Here is a 20,802-nt window from a genome sequence, read left to right on the forward strand (position 1 = left end):
CACGTCGAGTCGTCGCGTCCGCGTCCCCCCGTAGCGACGGTAATTATTGACAATTCATCAATAATATGGGTAGGGATATTATAGTGATAACAATCCCAAAGACACAAAATATAACAAAATACCAAACATAACTTTAAACATTACTTTTGACGGAAACATGAACGCCATTAAAACTTTCCCACAATGTTGTAAACTCGTAACATTTTCAGCGAATTTTGAAAATAATCACAAGACAAGTATGTACCCAAAGACAACCGCGCCGTACCGCTGGCTTTTCGCCAAAACAGTTCGTCGGCGGGTTAATGGCAATACTTAATGGCTCCCGATTTAGTGTAGGCGCTTTCGCTGAAATTACAGCCTTTTATAAGTTATTGTACACTGTAAACTTAAAATTTTAAACGTTTAACTCCGCTGAAATTCAGGTACTAACACGCGAGCTGCGAGATACATATCTACGCGTGTTTCACAGTGTATAATGCGTCCAAACTAAGAATAGGATGGACTTTTCATTTTGATTCAATAATATAAATAATATACCTATTTTCAATGGATTATGTCTGACAACACTTATTGAAAATATAATATTTCCAGAGACGTCACAACGTGCTATCCTATTCCACTATTCCATTCCATTCTTCTATCCATATATTCCATCCTATTCTATCCCTCCCCCTCAAGGGTTGAATATGGGATGAAAGTTTGCATTAATGTGCGTCGTTTTTCAAGTTAGGTACATCCATCAAAATTGATACAAGGCCTTTCGGTTAAAAACGAAGAATTACGTATTTCAGGATTTTGGAAACCCTTGCCGATTTTCAAAAATTCCACTCAAGCGAAACCGGGGTAGATCAGCTAGAAAACAATAAAAGACTATCTATGAAAGTTCTGCAGTCTCTGGTGGACAAACTTTTCAAACCATACATTTTCACGATTGTACCTAGGAATCTCCTGTATGACCGTGGACTTGAGTTGAAACTTCAATCCCACACCGTGCCAAGTATAAATTCTATCAAAACTAGTAGTTTCATAAAATTAGGCAATGCCAGTACAAAGTTAATTTTATAGATATTTATCTCGAGTTCTAGTGAACTGAATTTGATCAAAGTTAGGTAGGGTAGGGTTTAGGTATCTATGCTTTCGAACTGCGAAAGGTACATTCCAATTGATTCAGTTTTTGCTTGATGTGCCAAATAAAATTATATCAATAATTCGATAAACCTGGGTAGTAAACAATGATAATCAAATGGAAAAGTTTGTCCTTATGGTGTTAGCCTATTTCTATTAATCAACATTAATCAAAGCCAATTTGATTGCGCAATTATAAAGAGTTCCATTAAATTACGGAATACGCTATACCATTTTTCATTCGTTACCCATCGTCCTCATTCAGGCACTTCAAATCCAATTATAGAAGCAACAGGCAATCGCGTCGAGCTGAGGACGTTGACTATAGCGATTTATTTACGTCCAACTACTTCAGAGAATACCTACCTAACTCTATGTAGTGACAAGGGTTTGATAAGATTTTTGTACCTACGACAGAAACGTTTTCTAAGCTTCGTTTATGCCAGTAGGTACAATATAGTGCAACACTGTGGCATGCCAAGGGTCGCATGGTACAAACTATAGTCCGCGACAGGTCGAGACAGAAATCGGGGTATGAGGCGGAGGGACGTCCCGCACACCCGTATGTCATCCGTGCTCGCCCGCACCGGGTAGGCGCGGGGGCTGTGCGGGTGTGCGGGACGTTACCTTCCCGATTTCCATCTCAATTTGTCACGCACTATACAAACGCACATCATGGTCACACATCGTAACAACAATCGTAACAATAAGCAAGTCGTAGCGAACTATTCCTATTCTATAAACAACTTAAAAAAAATTAATTTTAATAAATAATAATTCCTGGCCCCCAAACTATTCCCTGGAAAGGATTCCCTGTGCTTATTGCGTACGCATAGTGATCACCGATAAAAATGTATTTTTAACGTACGGTCCAATCCATACGCGATGGCGGGCGTCATCGTTGACGAGTTTTTGTGTTTTGTACAGAATAAAATAGATATTCTTGATGAGCTTAGTATCATACAAATCTGTGCTACTAACTATACCGATGTGGAAGTAGAAAAGGGCAAAAGTACCTTGTACAGTGCATGCACCCACGATTTGAGAAACATTCATCGAAAAGGTGACGACAAAAAGAAGAAATGTATCAAAGATGTAATCAAGCTGTTGAAGGAGGTGGACCCAGATAGTTTACCGGATTTCGTTGCACGGGTTCTAAGTCGGCTCCCTCCTGTATCTTTTGATTATGTAGACGTCACGCGATTATTAATAAAAGATATGTCGATTATGAAAACTGAGCTCATGGAACTTAAAACGCAATTCATTACCGAACTTAAGGAAATTCGTACATCGTGTCAAGAGCGTAAAGAAAGTAAGAATAGTACTCCCCGGATATCGGTGTCCCTGGAAAGAACGAATTCCACGTCACTGTCTAAAACGCTTCAGCCAGTGGCCGTACAATCGCCTACACGCACAGAAACGAACGTTGCAGAAACAGTGCATACGCCAAGTTATCGCTACATCGTGTTTATGTCCAATCATCCGTGCCGATCGACAAGCGCACGTATGTCAGGTGTGCGTTCGGGTCAAGTTGGCTCAACGCCAACTACTAAGTTAGCGACGACGAGCGATGCATCGAGTAAAATTACAGAATTACCGCCGGAAGATAAGACTGATTCATTTACTGTTGTTCTAAATAAGAAACGTAAATCAAAAAATATGCGTGGCACCTCAGATACAGAGTGCAGAATACAGGTAGCCGACTCCCAATGCTCAATTTATGTATCGCGAGCGAAAAAGTCGGTTACCGTGAATGATATCTTGGAGCATATTTCAGACAAAGGGGAACAATGCATCAGTGTCGAGCAACTTAAACAAAATAAAGAAACGTCTTTTAATTCGTTTAAGGTTACTATACCTGCCAGCAGACTGGGATCCTTCTTAGATGGAAAGTGTTGGCCTTCTGGTTTGGTGTTTAGAAGATATAAAGAGCGATTCACGAATACCGCCACTAAACACACCACAGTATGATAGTACACCAAACAAATATTGATTTTTTAACTTAGAATCTAAAATTTAATTTAATTTTATATTTGAACTTTGTAATAATATGGGTACAATTTGCCTGAAATAAATAACATTATTATTATTATAGTGTTAAATGTAGAGCAACAGCATGCCGCATTGTCGCATGCAGCTGTTGCTCGGCTGTTTAACAGCCCGCATCTCTATGTCATCTTTACGTGTAATGCATACATTTTGAGATTTCTCACTATTTTAGCTCCATGTATCAACTGTCATGTCAAAAGAACTATTTCCATCCATGGTGAATCTTATTTTTGACATGACAGTTGACACATAGAGCTGGAATGCCGAGTTATATCTCAAAATGTACAGTATATTTGTTTACCAATATGCCGTATTTCCAAATCCAATAGCCGAGGACGTTCGGAACTAGCAGAGTAAACTACTAGACGTGTTCTACGTAAACAACATCACATTTTTATTATTCTTAATGAGTAATTTGACAACTAGTATGTAGGGAACCGACGCACAAAAAATATAAAATAAACACTATACCTACCCTCCCGTAGAAGGGTAAAAACAAGAGGCGTGCCTACGGGTTTAGGTAACCTAATTTGTCATGAACACTTGAGACATGTGCCACATGCATCTAATTTGAATTCTGAGTGTGATGAAATTCAAACAGCCCGTGGGATATGTTTCGTAACATGAGCGATACATCATTAAAGGCGTTGCGGGGCGCTTGCGAGGAATATGATATTAGTTTGTACGCCTCAGGATATAACCAAATGAATCTGTTTCATACGGTAAATTAATAAATTTATGTCTGCATTATTATATTACTCGAATAAGGGCCAACGCAGACCGAGTACGCTGAGTGACAGCGAGTGGAGTAGAGGCGCGTGGAGTGGCGGCGAGTAGAGTAGAGTCGCAAAGTAACGAGTGTTGGCGAGTAGGTACGGACGCGACGCGCCGAGTAATGGCTGATAAACGGGCATATAAGTGCTTATTTTCATTATAACAATTTCAAAGTAAAGAAGCCGAGTTTGAGATGGATTCTCGTCCGAAATTCCTCAGTGCTTGAAAACCAAAATCTGCCAACAGTGCGTGTTGTCAATGATGATGTGGATCCGAGACATGGTCGCTAACTATGGGCTTCATAAGAAAGCTCACTCACTCAGCGAATGAGTGAGCTTACCGTGAGTGGGCTATGGTGAAAGTTGAGTTGTGATGCTTGGAGTTTCTCTAAGTGAAGTTCTCTAAGTAAATGAAGAGATCCGTAAAGAACCAGAGTAACCGACATAGCTGTTCAAAGGGTTGCGAATCTGAAGTGGCATTGGGCAGTGCACATATTTCGAAAAGCCGATAGACGTTGGGGTTCCAAGGTGCAAGAATTGTGACCTCGCGATTATGATGATGATGAAGCTGAGTTCAAGTTAACTTCAGCTGAATTCAACTGAGTACAAAAAAAAGCCACGCTTCGGCGTCCACTCTGTCTGTGAGCGTTGCGCCTAAAAGCACAGGATTTCGACTCTGTTGGAATTATTATTAGCTATTATTATATTACTATTACATGATTATTATCTTAGGACTTGGATAGATCTTGTTTACCCAATGTTGCTTAGGTATGCACAATATAAGTAGATAGGTAGGTACGCTGTCGTAACTAGGCCACGCGTCCCTCAAATAATTAACTATTAATTCTCTAGCTGTTGACCTCGATTTTGTCTACGTGGTATTTACATATTTTTCAAACTTATTATCTTCTCGAAATACCTAAGTACTAGGATGGTACCTACTACCTACTTAATATTTTTTGCGTTGAAAATAATAATACGCGTCTATTTTATAATGCAAAAAAGCGGTAACCACTGGGTATCAGTGGTTACCGCTATTAGGTATCACGTCATTCAGCCTAGTAGGCTGGATCAGGTCTCAGGATCTTGGTCTCAGATCTTGGTCAGGGTTCTAGGGTTCGATCTTGGATCTCTAACTTGTCGGAGTTATTTCAAGCAATTAAGTGTCACTTACTTTAGCGGTGAAAGAAAACATTTTTTACTTGACAGACACGACAGACAGGCAGACAGACAGACAAAAAGTGATCTTATAAGAAGGTTTTTTTTTCCTTTTAAGGTACGGAACCCTAATAAATCAGTCGTTTGAAATTCTGATCATAATGTCTTTTTTAAAACTCGCACATTCATATTTTGATCTGCAGAATTAGTTAACTGCAACTGAAACCCCAGCTAAACTAAAACTATTAAACTCGAGCTATGAATAGTTTGACCTTTGCAAACTATAATACCTACCGTATTTTACTAACGGGGGGGATTCAACTTGCTGAACCTGACATAATATATCTACCTATTGGATTATGATGTGGAAACTATACATCATAATCCAATAGCCTAGTTTCATGACAATAATTTCTACAGAACAATGAATCCTATAGTACTTCCTTTACGTTCATTAATTTCCAGTGCATCGCAAAGTCGCGAGCATCAGCTGGACGTAGTACGTACTGTTACGGGATCTTTGGGGAAAGGCTTTTTTAAAAAAAAAGATTTTATTTCCCTAAAACTATTTAATTAGTTTCTACACAATTTATATTACGAAAACAAATAACCGGAAAGACGTGTTAACTGGTTGACGTTACCCTCGAGACTGACTGTTGTCGTCTAGCCTCTTGTTAGGAGAGCTTAGGTGGGGTGTGCCTGCGTTAGCACTATTGTATACATACCAAAGGTGTAACACCTCCCCCATGGGGGTAAACTTCGGATAGTTTTTCTTCCGAAGTTTATCTTCATAAAGAAGACTTAAAGTTTCCGTTTAAGTTTCGGATATCCAATAGACTTATCTGTGACTTCATCGACTTCACCGCCCTTTGGATTAATATTCACTTCCAACTCTATATTTTCAAAATTCTTATCCGGTAATTTATTTTCCTTTACATTTACGTTTTTGAATATCTTACGAACTACAATATATATCACTCCACCGACAATACCAATGGAAATGATTATGGTTAGAATTGAGTAATGCGTCCCGTATTTTATTATGTGAGGAATCTCTTCTGTCAGTTCTGTGCTGAAGAAATTTTTATTTAACATTTCCCTTTGGGATTTTAAATTATCTAAATCGATTCTCTCCAAACGAATAGGGGACACACTATCTTTAATTTTCTCAAATTTAAACCTATTACAACACGAATCATTAATGAGATTGTAATCAAAGGTTATTAGAGGTAAAGATATATTTTTATCAAGTTTATTTGTCATAAGGACTGTGTTTTTATTGTATCCAATGCATGATTCTCGTAAGGTTAGAACACCAGTACCTAACAAAGTGTCCTCTTTATGTATTTTAAATCTCTGACATTCTATGATAATTTTACTTGGTTCGGATTGGACAAATATCCACCTATTATAATTCAATTTTTTCCAAATATTTACTTTACCATATATGAACTTGGTTTCACATTGGTTCGGGATTTTATTAATGACCTTTGATAACAATTCGCTTTCACAAGTACTTTTACCATCAGTTGCATACACATTTGCAACATCACATATATAATGTTCGTAATTAATAATTAAACAGTTATTCAAATCGTCCAGATCGAAATAGTGGTTTTTATCAATAGTCATTGCGATATATTTCGAACTAGGAATTACTAAACTGAAAGACTCTGGTTTACCAGGAATATGCGGTATGGGCAAGGGGATATTATGATATAATCTATATTGTGTACTTGACACTAATGGTATTTGTAATACGAATATCAATTTGTTTTTCATATAGTAAGACGATACCTTTGATATTTTCATAATAGTATGTATCATAGAAATCTCAAGTGGGACTGGTAATTCTAATTCTTGAGGTAAATGTCTAGAGCAATCAATAAGTTCCCTGTGGAGTTGTTTTGGAGTAATTATTGATGGATGCAATATATTCTGACTACTAAACATTATGGCATTTATGATATCTTCAAGTTTGAATGATAATGTAAGTATAGACATTTCGAGGCTAGTGAATACATCGTTAATATCTAATTGCAATTGAATTTTATCTTCAGTGATGGATAAATTTCCTATTTTCGCTGAGAATTTGTCAATAGCTTCATTCAGACGGTGTTCATTTACTTGGACCTTTATGAATGTTTCATTAAAATTATTAATTATAGAGTTAGTAACTAAAATATTTTCTTTAACCAAAGACGATATTTTCTTTTCGTTATTCAATACGGAATCTATTGCTTCATCAAAAACTACTGCATCATCTTCGTCTAAAGTTCCAAAGATGTGTTTCATAATTGAACCGATCCCTGCAAACCAAGCACTGCGTTTGGCTTTTGTATCTAACAAATGAGATATGGCAGAGAATTGTTTTACTATATCTTGGTATCGTAATGCTAAAGGCTCGAAAATGTTATAGCACTCTTTACTAACTGAAGTTCTCTTACAAGTGTTTCTAACTGTATTAATTACCGAGTTAATATTTTCGACATGTGGTTTTACAAACGATATATCTAATGGAATTAGAACATTTAATTGTCCTTCGTTTAATTTTACATTTCCCAGGTAATCAAAATAAATACCGGAGCTTGCTGAAATTTGTTGTATGTATTCCTGATGCGGTTGGGCGAAAGCACTGAAAATTTCATAATATATGTTAATGGTAATTCTCAAGAATTTATTTGTTAAATTTTAAAAATGATAAGAGTCTTTTCCTTAAACCTAAGCTAAGTAATCTAAATTAAATTTTACGAGAGTAAGTAAATGAAATTAATACTATACTATATCTAATTACCTTTTAATTTTAAAGGTAAACTTTTCTCCTACAACCTATAAGTAGTTTCCGTTAACCTATTAGGTATTTCCGGATGTTTCGGCCAATTTCACCTCATCGTAATGATGAGTGACATGACGTCTATTGATTAGCAAGGATAAGGTATTATTACCAAGAATTTTTATGACCTTATATGGTCCTTTCCATAATGGGGATAAGGCTTTGCGTAACCTTAGATGGTTTTTCAGGTAAACGTAGTCGCCTACTTTGTACTGTCGTGGTCTACTATGGGAATCATAATAGTTTTTTGATCTGTTTTTAGAATTTTGTATGTTTTGAACTGCTTTTTGTTGTGAGAATTTAAGACGATTTTGAAGCATCTTCACGTATTCGGGATAGGTGGCTCCAGGAGTTTCGTCAAAGATAGAATTTGGGATAAATGGCTTATGGCCATATAACAATTCGTACGGGGTGTAATTGGTAGTACAATGGGTAGCTGTATTATACGCTAGCATTGCGGTGTAGACGTAACGGGGCCAGTCAGTCTGTCCTTCATTAACATAGGATTTCAAATATTCTTTTAAGGTTGAGTGACTCCTTTCTAATGCACCTTGTGTCTGGGGGTGATATGGCGAAGACCATAATTGCTTTATTTTCAGGAATTGGCAGGTTTTCTTGAATAATTCTGCCGTGAAGTTCGTACCTTGGTCTGTAAGAATCATTTTCGGTATTCCAAAAAGAGATATGAAATGTAGAAGACAGTCTGTCGTTTCTTCTGCTGTTGTACTACGAACTGGATACGCTACGGAAAATTTCGTTAAGTCGTCTTGTAGTGTGAGTATGTATTTTAGTTTTGCTAATCCGGATTCTGGTAAGGGTCCAACTATATCTAGACTGAGGCGCTGCCATGGCGCAGTACTAGTGCTGGTAATTTGCATGGGAGCCCTGTTTATTCTCCTTAGTGCTTTGTTTTCCTGACAAGATTTGCAGGCTTTGACGTATGTTTCTATATCTTTACGCATTCCTTTCCAGTAGTACATATCTTTTACTCTACTAAACATGCGGGCTGATCCTAGATGTCCAGCGACTGGGATATCATGGTTATCGTGTAAAATCTTCTTTATTTCGGTAGGAGATGGATAAGTTATATTATTGTGATATATATTCACCTTAATACCAGTGTTATTGAAAAGAAATAAAATAATATTATATATCTTTGTAAAGGAATGTTTTTCAAACGGGTCTCTGAAATCGGAAATTGCAATTTCATCTATATTTCCAAATATTAATAATTGATTTCTAACGCGTTTCAGAGTCTCAAATATTTCAATATAACGTGATTCATCGAAATGGTGCACTTTCGTGAAGAGAAGAAAATATGTTTTATTGGTTGCTTCTACTTTGTAATATGAATGTAATTGTTTTTCAGCTTCCATAATCTCGTTTGAATTTGCAACATTACCTAATATTTCTTCAACATATGGATTTGACTCATCGAGATCAATGGATGTGGGTATTAATAATGTTTTAACCGATGATTTCAGTAAACTTTCATTGTGTTCTACGATGTGCGTATTGAAATTTTTATTCTTGTCAGACACAGTTTTCAGAAATGTGGAGTAGTCATCATCAGTTGGGCTTAATTCTCTACTTGGTAGATCGATCTGCTCGATAGGTGGTGAACCAATGAGTTCAGGTGGAGATGGTACAGAAGGTACAGGTGGTAATGGTTTTGAAACCAGTGGTGTTTCAAACATGTCTGGTAGATCTTCGGCAATCGGTAACGGAGAGAAGTCTCCTATTTGAGGATTAGAAGTGGGAATAATAGGTTGGTCTTCGGTATCAGGTAAGATTTCATCTAGTTCAAATGATGGTGGAGAAATGAGTAATTCTTCTAGATCTCCATCTAAATTTAGTTCTTCTGGATTTACTGTAACAGGGTTAACTGGGTATCTTGATAAAGCGTCAGCATTAGCGTTAACTTTTCCCTTTTTGTATTTTATGCTGTAATCATACTCTTCCAATTTGAGTCGCCATCTTACTAAACGTGATCCAGGATCCTTGCAGTTGAAAAGCCATTGAAGCGGTTTATGGTCTGTGACAATGGTAAAAGTATTTCCATACAGGTAAGGTCTAAATGTTTTAGTACCAAAAACAATTGTAAGACATTCTTTTTCTGTAGTGCTGTAATTTGTTTCAGCTTTATTTAATGTACGCGACGCAAAAGCAATAGGACGGTCTTTTCCTATTTCTCCCTGAGACAAAATTGCAGAGATAGCATAATTTGATGCGTCACAGGTAAGTATGAACGGCTTAGTAAAGTCTGGGTAGATAAGTATTGGTGCTGTTAATAATTTACTTTTCAACGTTTCAAAAGAGAGTTGTTGTTCATTACCCCAATTGAACGTGGTATTCTTCTTCAAGAGTGAGGTAAGTGGTTTTGCAAGCATGGAGAAATTTGAAATGAACCTTCGGTAGTAGGAAATGAGACCTAGGAAAGATTTTACGTCCTTTTGATTCCTTGGGATAGGGAATTCTTTTACAGCTTTTATCTTGTCGGGATTTGGTCTAACTCCTTCGTCTGTAATAGTATGTCCTAAATAGTTTACTTCCTTTCGCAGAAATTCGCATTTGTCTGGTTGCAGTTTAAGATTGAATTGGCGTAACCTATCGAATACACTTTTTAACTTTTCTATGTGCGAATTTAGATCGTAAGAATAAATGACGATATCGTCTAGATAGACATAGCAGTGAATTCCTTGCAGCCCGGAGAGAACGGTATTAATCATTCTCTGAAACGTGGCTGGGGCGTTTTTTAGTCCAAATGGCATCCTTTTGAACTGGTAGTGCCCTTCTGGGATGGTGAAGGCGGTTTTGTCCGCGTCCTCTGGGTCTAGTCGGATCTGATGGAACCCAGATGCCAAGTCAAGGGTAGAGAAGTATTTACTATTTCCTAATTGGTCCAGGATTTCGTTGATCTGTGGAATGGGATACGATTCTCCAATGGTTATATCGTTGAGTTTTCGGTAGTCTATCACCACTCTCCATTTTCTTTCACCTGAAGCGTCAATTTTTTTGGGTACCACCCAGATGGGTGAAGACCAGGGTGATATCGATGGCTGGATTATGTCTTGGTCTAGCATCTTCTTTATCTGGTTTTGAACCTCGTCTTTGTGGCATTGAGGGAATCTGTAAGATTTTGCGTTAATAGGAGTGTCCGAATTTGTTTTGATTTGATGTTTCAACGCGTTCGTGTATGTTAGTCTGTCATCTGGTAAGTGAAATATATCGGAGTATTGCGAACAAACATTCACGAGTTGTTCGCCCTCTTCGTCGTTTAAATGCGACAACCTGAGAGAATCAACAACTCGTTCGGTTCTCTCTAACGTGTTCTGGCAATTGTTAACTAATTTTATGTTGTGAGACGGAATTTTCTGCAATTTAAGGTTTAGATTAGAATTTATTTCAATAGGTTCTTCGGTAGTATTCAATATAGTAATGTTGACTCTTTTATTGGGTTTCACTTTAACCATGCAGTTGGAAATAAGAACCTGTTCGGAAATTCTCTGATCTATTATCATTCCTTCTCTTATTTCGGGATTTTCTACCGAACATTCGATAACAGTTTCTGATCTTGGTGTAATAAGGTACTTTGGTTCAGTGAAAATTAAATATGCCTTGTGTTGATTGATTTCGAGGCTATTTGTATTATAGTTTAGCTGACAATTATATGCCGCAAAAAGGTCTGATACTATGATTCCATCATAGGGGATCTGTAATTCGTTGAATACATGGAACTTATGGCATATCAATTCGTTTCCTATTTTTATTTTAAGGTTCACGTAACCTAAACTTTTAAGGGGTAAATCGATTTTGGAATCGATTCCCTTTACTGACACATTTTCCGAATGCACCTTCATGGTGTTTGTTAAGGCGGACCTTCTTATAAGGCAGATGGATGCGCCTGTATCGAGCAATAATGAAAGAGGCCTGGAACTTCCTGAAGTCTGTACGTTAATATGTGGTAATAGCCTGTTGTTGTTGTTATTGATTTTGAAAATCCTATTCGTGCCACGACTTGGGTGATGTCGCGTCCGGCACGACGACGTGACATCTACATGTTTAAATCCTCGTCGTTCTCATAGTAGTCGGTAGTTTCGTCATGATCCTGTTCGTCGGGGACGGAAGGTCCTGGATGATTTTCCTCATCATAAGGAGTCCTATCATCTTCTTCCTCTTCTTCATCAACGAAGTTGATGTGTGGTTTATTGAAATAAGATGGTTGTTGAAATCTGTTTCCTTGGTGACCTTGAGGAGGTCTGGGCACAAAGTTACTTTGTGGATGATATGATGAGCCTTGAGGAGGCCTATAGAAGTTTCTTTGGCCTTGTTGACCCTGAGGGGGTCGGGGCCCAAATTGGTTTTGCTGACCCTGAGGGGGTCTAGGCATAAATGAATTATTACCTTGAGGAGGCTTGTAGAATTTTCTTTGTTGTCCCTGAAGGGGTTTTGACATCAATTGACCCGGAAAATTCCTTCTTTCCTTTTGGTAGTTTTCAGTTTTTCTATATAATGTCTGTTGGATCTTTTCTTCCGAGATTGCTAGCGAAATTGCCTCGTTTAGGTTCCGAGGGGACCGACACCTAACAATGTTCGAAATCCTAGGGTGCAAACCCATAAGGAAGTGATGGAGAGCTAAGTCCTCCATCGCGGCTGTACGCCCTGGAATTTCTAACTTCCTATGTGAATTCATGGTAATCTCTGTTAGAAGCTGGGTGAGAATTGACTCAATTTTGGTTGAAAATTGTACGACACTGTCTGTGGATAATTGTTTTGTTTCCTGCAGGTCCATGATTAAATGGGAATAGTGTTTCTTTTGACTGAATTGGGTTTTGAGAAATTCCTTAAGTTGTTCGAAACAGGTAAAGTCTTTAATCGAGGCTGCTATTTCAGCCTTGCCTTGAAGTTGGCTTAGAATGTATTTAAATAGGATATACTTTTGTGACTCCGTAGCCAAATCGAAAGCGTTGTTGCAATTCGTGATAAAAGAATTAATAGTTTCTCGCGACCCATCGTAAGGTTTTATAAATTTTAACAAGATGTTCAAATCTACTTCTATTTCGCCCTTAATTGACAGGACCGGGGACGGTGACCTAGTCTCACTGTCTTGAGGTCTCTGTGGGACGTCTAAACTAACCTTATCTGACCTCGGAATTTTGTAAAACTATGTTAGTAGTTCGATCTGGATACTTTGATACACAAAACACAAAAAAAAACAATCAATAGAATAGAGTAAACACACAAGTAAAATAAAGTACACACAAAAATGTAAAGTAAAACTGTAAAAATATAAAATGTCAAATGTAAAATGTCAAATATAAGTTTCTTCCACAACTTTCTATGTATTCTCCTTTTATAAATTCCTTTTTATATAACTTTGTCAAAAGTTAATAGTTTTTAAACTTTCAAATTCCTTGAATATTAAATCTATAATTTTCAATCTATAATCTTCTTTGTATTCAATTCAATATTGTTCATTTATAACGCGTAGACCATAATAGAGATAACACTTACAGTTCGACGAATGTTAACATAAACAAGACGCTCGCCTGCATTCTTCAGCGATAAGCGAAGATGTTTACAGAATAAGCGGCCGGACCTCCCGTGAATTCCAACTCTGTGGGGTCAGGGTCACACCCTGGCGTTGCACCGGACGGGTTAACAACACTTCACGAATTTGAGATCGTCTGCCGACACAGGACTCGTGCACTTTTCACTACACTTTTCACTTATGAGCTTTTTGCACAGCACTTTTCACTTTAGAGTCCTTGTTTCTTCTTTTAGATTTTCCTTCCGGAAAAAACGTTCAAAAATCGGTCTACGCGGAGCCCGGGGTATACGACACTTTTTAGGCAAACCGGAATGTTCAGGATCCCACCGCGCTGCCACCAAATTGTTACGGGATCTTTGGGGAAAGGCTTTTTTAAAAAAAAAGATTTTATTTCCCTAAAACTATTTAATTAGTTAAAAGGTGTAACAGTACGCATAAGGTCAAGATGGCCATCGGGGTGGGGGCCGGACGCCCCGCACACCCGCACGACACCCGTGCGATCCCGAGACTTTCTGTTCCTTATCTGTCTTGTTCTAAGTCCGAGCAAAGTCAAAGTGCGCTCTATAGATCTCAACTTTAGAATCAGACATTATCAGTAAGTAGGTACTAACTACTACGACTTTGATCAAAAACGATCCACTAGGACCCAAGATACAGCTATAAATGAATTTGCGCGTAGGTAAAGTCGAAGGCTGAAATAAGTCTGCTGCAAAATGATGATAAGTATGTTTTTTCCTCAAAAGTTTTAGAGAGTTCCTTCCAGAGGATATCGTACGTGCCAATGCATAATCAGGAACCTCAGAGGGATCGTAATTAATTCATATCCTTATTAAAATACCACTACCCATCTGTGAATAACAATCCCATCCATATTATAAATGCCAAATGTTGGTTTGTTGATCGTTCCTTCAATCACGCCGCAACTGATACTAAGACATGATTTTTGATAGATATAATAATAGTACTCGGAGTAACTCCGGTATCACATTTTTTATCTTGTAAACTTACAAGATCTCTGTGACAAAATACCAGCCGAAAAGTGGCTAGACATAGGCTTTTATCCCAATAAATCCCGGGATTTTTAAACTCCTAAATCCACGAGAATGAAGTCGCAGGCATCAATAAATAATATTATGTATTATTCCACTTTCCAGCATATTTTAAAGCAGAATATTTCATTGCATTTCATTTTCCAATCCAGTTTATTTTTACCTAAATAATTTCCAACCATAATATTTTGTGAAAATTAAAATTTTAAAAACTTTGTCATGCCTTTACAAAATTGATAAGCAAGAGCGTGAATATATAGAAATAGTACCTACTGTTCACCACAAATTAAATAGAGCAAGAAAAAGCATTGATCACCAGTGATGACCAATGGATGGATGGATGGATGGATGGATGGATGGATGGATGGATGGATGGATGGATGGATAGATAGATACTCGCCATTTATGAAAAAATCAGTACGAAGACCAACTTGCAGCTTAGCATTAGCATTTATAATTTCAAACTAGCTCAATGCATAAGCTACATTGAAATAGAAATCAAGCTAATAATATTGATTTTAGTCATAATGAATTAAATTCTATTGATCTTTTGATACAATAGTCGACTGCGACTCATTTTCTTTATTGAACCGCAATGTACGGTAGTAGGTAGTAATAATATCTATAGTACCTAGTAGATAGGTACTATCTATTATTACCAATATTCCTGAATGAATCATTGTTAGGTACGTCAATCATTCAAAACAGAATTTCATGACCGCTATATGAGAATTCGAAGGAAAAGCTTTTGTTTGCAAAGCACTTAGATATACGCTTCAATAACTTTCCAACAACTTACGAATCCATTGATATCTTAATAAAATCTACCTGTATCTTATAAGTATAACCTATATATTGTCTTTAAATTATTATGCTATGGCAATACCACACACTATAGGTATGGATCGCGTATCGCCATAACTGTTTACTGTATCAAATTACTATATTAACCTATCCTGATTCCTCCTGGCTTCGCACGGGTGGGCTTATCTACGCCGTAGACAAATTAATAATTATGAATGTGTTATATTACGATCTACACTAATATTATAAAAGGGGTAAAGTTTGTAAGCTTGGATGTGGGGGTAATCTCTGAAACTAATCCGACTAAGAAAATGCTTGTACAGACAAGATAAGCTACATAATCGCCAAGTACCTACTATAAATAATTAGACTATAGTACGCGACAGATCGAGATCGAGAGATCGATCGGGGAGGGAACGCTCCGCACGCCCGCACAGCCCCCGCGCTAACTCGGTGCGAGAGAGCGTGGGTGACGTGCTGGTGTGCGGGATGTCCCCCCAGCCTCATACGCCGATTGCCATTTCGACCTGTCGCGGGATATATATTACACGGACGAAGACGAGCTAGTACACAATACAATCATACCTCGTGAAATGTTCTGAATGATAATAAAACTCGTATTGATATGCACCGGCTTAGGACATTGTACCTGTTACTGATAGGGAAGGAATAAAAATGTAAGAATTATAAGTATAGATTACACGGTAAAATAAATTGAAATACCTACTTCTACCTAATTAAAAACCCGCAATTTAAATAACCAGCTGCTTGTTGACTTGAAAAACAAACGCTTATCGCAAAACAGGGACGTATAAAATTTCATAAAAGCAACCTTACAAGGAGTAATGGCGAAAAAAGCTCTTATTCACGCCGCTTTCGCTTTAAGTTTTCTTTTTCAATTTGCTAACTGCTTCCTGCATTTGCGTCGTGTTCACTATTCCCGGAGCTTTCCTGTCATTTGTTAACATTGGGAATGAATATAAAAATTGATTTACAAAGAAAACTAGACGGCACCTCTTATTCGGTATTCACAACCTTTCTCGCTATAAAAGCTGTCTCCTCCAATTGACTAATCTCCTTTGAGATTGAATTGAACTAGGCCCGTTCTGGTCGAACTGTGAGAGCGGTTTGAGACTGCGGTATAGTATAGGACAGTAAGAAGTTTTTTTAATACATTAATATATTACGCTTTACTATAAAGAATTCACGCTAAAACCACAATTTTCAATAATTCGGTCAAACACGTCTAGCACGTCTTGAGGGAGGTACAGTAATTTATCCACTATCTTTGCCATAAAGTGATACCCGAATCTACCATAATAAGTGGTAACCCATGATACGCGACTACTAGCTTACTCGTAGTATGACTTCGATACTTGAAGGAATAGGTAGGTTAAGTATGGACTTAATGGTAGTATGGCTTCAATAGTAAAATAAATGCATATTTTACACTCTGGCTCTTAAGCTCTTTAACAATGAATTATTGAGTTCAAGAGTGCTGAGTGCATTTCCAATAGCTAGTTCAGTTTCAAATAAAAGAGACGCTAAGTAAACATCTTTAAGTCTTTACTCAGAGTGTAAACGCAGGAAGCTGTTAGCAAATTGTAAAAGGAAACTTAAAGCAGAAAGGGAAATGAAAAAAAAGAGGGTTTATCGCCATTCACTCACCACCGCTTTTATGAAATTTAAAATATCTCGCCAATGAGATAAAACGTTGTTGCTTTTTCAAAAGAATCGCGCCCAATTATTTTTGTAAAAGCAAATGTTTTGAGCGAAATTTCGAATCCTTTTTGTTGCAATTTAGTTGGAATGAATGAAAATTGTAGTGAGCAAATTATTTAAAAAAAATGTCAAAGCTTGGTAAATAAGCTTCTAATTTTAGCTCAGAGAACAATAGGGCTGACCCTGTCTAAACTAATATTATAATACGAATGTGTATCTGTCTGCCTGTATGTCTGCTACCTTTTCACGGCCCATCCGTTTAACCTTGGGAACACGGAATAGAGAATTGGGACAGAGATAGCTTGTATCCCGGAGACTGACATAGGCTAATTTTTATCCCGGAAAATCACTGAGTTCCCACGTGATTTTTACAGACCTATCACCCAAGTCGACGCAGAAGAAGAATGATATCGTATTTTAGTTAAAAATACAGTAAGGTGTTTGAGAACCACAGATGTAGTTAATAAGAAGTCTATACCTATTATAAAGGTGAACGTAGATTAGCTCCACCGCGCAACATAACTTCTCTGGTGGGGATAAGGACGCGTATAGCATAGCTTTCCCCTAAAATTTCCATATGCAAATTGTAGCGGAATTTTCGCGAGCCGAAAGCCTGGACTAATAATAATTAGGCTAAAACCATAAACACTGATAACAACCAGAATAACACAAAATACTTACGTAAAGAATTCTCACATGGTAAACAGTTGGAGAGTCAAAAGAAAAAAGTTAAAGCAAAACGCGGCGCGAAAGAGGCTTTTGTCATTAGTCGATGTTAGTCTGCCGCCTTTATGAAATTTTAAACGTCCCGGTAATGAGGACGCCTAGTTATTTTTAAATAGCAGTTACTTATAAGGAAACGCTTAAAGAAAAACTCCGTTTAGTTTCGTTTTGCATTCACGTGAGACATTTTTTCAAGTTTCATATTTCTTTTACTTCTGGATGGAAAGCTAAGATGTGGTCTATAATAGAGTGTGCTTATGATGTCCATATAATAATGATCCCATAACATCTAAGTCGCCCCGCAGTCAGTACCAAACCAACCATGCACGTCGGCCAAAACGCTTTTTAAAGGTTCAGCAGGTTCATTACAGAGAAAATATAGGTTACATGCAAAATCTCAAGTTTTTAATCCATCGATTTAAACTGTACCTACCTACGTTAATAAATATTGTATTTGTAATTAATTAAGCAGTCAATATTTTATTCTTTGTTTAGTGTAGGTATGTCCGATAGTACATATCCGTATACTTAATCCGTCAGTGTCTGATATACACAATCCATACTTCCATATCCATACTTAATATTATAAATGCCAAAGTATGTCTGTCTGTCTGTCTGTCTGTCCATCTGTCCGTCTGTCTGTCTGCTAGCCTTTCACGGGCCATCCGTTCAATCTATTTTGACGCAATTTGGTACAGCGATAGCTTGCATCCCGGGGAAGGACATAGGCTACTTTTGATCCTGGAAAATCAAAGAGTTCCCACGGGATTTTTGAAAACTTAAATCCACGCGGACGAAGTCGCGGGCGTCATCTAATATGAAGTAAAATTGTATTGTGTTATCGCTCAGATTCTAATTTCATATTAAATATTATTTCAGGTCACTCCATTGTTAAAGGAGTGATATATTCCTAGCAAAGCTTTGTTTCGCTCACCTAAGCCCGTGCCCGACTCATAACCCCGTAAAGCTCTATATTTTAAGCGAATTTCAAAAATAAGCAGACGGCAAGTAGAGGAGACAAACGTCGAATCGCTGGCTTTGCGCCAAAACAGTTTGTCGACGGTTTATGGCAAAACCTAGCGCATCCCGATTTACTGGATGCGTTTTAATAAAAATAACTTTCATAACTTTCATTTTTAGGGTTCCGTACTTCAAAAGGAAAACGGAACCCTCACTTTGTTGTCTGTCTGTCTGTCTGTCGGTCTAACCTACAGGGTACTTCCCGTTGACCTAGTATCATGAAATTTGGCAGGTAGGTAGGTCCTATAGCTGACATTCGGTGAAAAATCTGAAAACTGTGAATTTGTGGTTACATTACACAAAAAAAAAATTGTGGCCATGACCTAACAATTAGTATATTCAATTTTTGAAGTAAGATAACTATATCAAGTGGGGTATCATAATATGAAAGGTCTTCACCTGTGCATTCTGAAACAGCCTTTTATTTATTTTTATACATCATAGTTTTTGAATTATCGTGCAAAATGTCGACAAAATATTTTGACTATAATACGAAACCCTCGTTGCGCGAGCCTGACTCGCACTTGGCCGGTTTTTTGCTCTTTAAATACGATTTATTTCTTTTTTAACTGTACTCAATTAGCTTATTTAAGGTGATATTTTTTTTTAATTCATTATAGGCAAACGCTTGACTATAAGGAAAGTGACGATGCGCTCTAAGATGGGACGCCCATTAGAAGATGCCCGTTCACTCTTGTTTTAAAGATACCCGGATCGCATACAAAAAGGCAACCCACAAGACAGAAGGACTGTGTTTTGAGCGATGTGTGTGGTGGTGGTACGTATTGCTTGCTTGGTGGCTGGCTTTTCCTGCATATTTAACAGTGGGGGGGGGGGGGCATATCACATGCTGTATGTTGCAACATACAGATTTATCTGTTTCAGCGGATTATAGCTAATTAAGCTTTTGGTTTCTTGAATATTATGGACTTCTGCAAAGAAACTCCTGCTTCTATATACAACGTCAACATACCCTAAAAGCACGATATTTCGGAAAATCTAGGTCTATAGGTAACTTACCTAGTGCCCGCCACAGGCTGCCATACGGCATCTAGAGGAGCATGCGCCGGGGGCGGAGGCTCCGCGCCTTCGCCTCCAGTCTCCGTCCGGCCCTCCCAACCCTGGAAAACAAAATACATATTAAAAGACTGTCATGATATGTCAACCCATTACCGGCCCACTGACACACGAGTAGATATAGACATATCTACTTATGTGCCACTACTAAGCAGAATGAGAAAGGGTTAAGCCATAGTCTGCCACACTGACTCAGTGCGAATTGGCAGACTTCACACACCTTTGAGAATATTGTGGAAAACTCATGCAGGTTTCTTCACGATATTTCTCTACACCTTTAAAGCAAGTGATACTAATTAATTGCTTAAAACGCACTCAACTCCTAAAAAAAAGATTCTCTGACTGACTCATCAACACCGAGCCCAAACCTTTAGACCTAGAAAGCTGATTCTGCACAGAGACTTTTATAATGTAGAAGACAAGGAATAAGGGTGCCTTCCATATAAAAAACATATCTTAGTTGAATCCGTTTCCACCAGTGAATATGATTGGTGCACCAATGAATATGATTGAGCACATCTCTGGTGGAAAAGCAGCCTAAGGCTGGATTTTTTGACAATCTACGGAGGCGTAGCCGCAGGCGGTGGCTAGTTAGCAATAAAAGAGCTTTTACAACAATTAACAAAGGTATATTTTCACAGGGCCAACAATAGCAATTAGGACAATGACAAGCCAAGCCAATTTATTTTTAAGCTTTTGTCCGGAAAAATACAAAATCTTTACCACGCTTTACACAGTGGGCAAGCAAATAACCCTGGCTTTAATAAATTACTTAATGGCTTTTCCGTGTTGCGGTTTACTAAAAAATTATTCTCAATATTTAAGCTTGGAACAGCTTTTTTTTGAAAATAACAAATAATAACAAAGGCTAAGTATGAGCGTTCCAATTTTAAGGGAAGTTTCTCCCCAACGCTCTCA

General features: G+C 37.7%; 2 protein-coding genes across 3 annotated transcripts in view; one reads left to right on the forward strand and one right to left on the reverse strand.

Annotated features, from left to right (window-relative positions):
- LOC117987946 (lysophospholipid acyltransferase 7-like) overlaps positions 1-20,802 on the forward strand; it is a 300,396-nt gene that overhangs the window by 96,941 nt on the left and 182,653 nt on the right. The gene's annotated exons all lie outside the window — the stretch shown is intronic.
- Positions 1-20,802, reverse strand: part of LOC117987501 (uncharacterized) — a 90,690-nt gene that overhangs the window by 51,901 nt on the left and 17,987 nt on the right. For both annotated transcript variants that reach the window (XR_011237475.1, XM_034974527.2), the window contains exon 2: positions 19,828-19,928. Coding sequence is in view for 1 of the 2 variants with exons in the window: in XM_034974527.2 (XP_034830418.1) it covers positions 19,828-19,928 (101 nt within the window). In the remaining variant the exon portion in view is untranslated. The remainder of the gene's footprint in view (positions 1-19,827; positions 19,929-20,802) is intronic.

The sequence above is a fragment of the Maniola hyperantus genome, chromosome 13 (genome assembly GCF_902806685.2).
Source record: "Maniola hyperantus chromosome 13, iAphHyp1.2, whole genome shotgun sequence".
Classification (NCBI taxonomy): domain Eukaryota; kingdom Metazoa; phylum Arthropoda; class Insecta; order Lepidoptera; family Nymphalidae; genus Maniola; species Maniola hyperantus.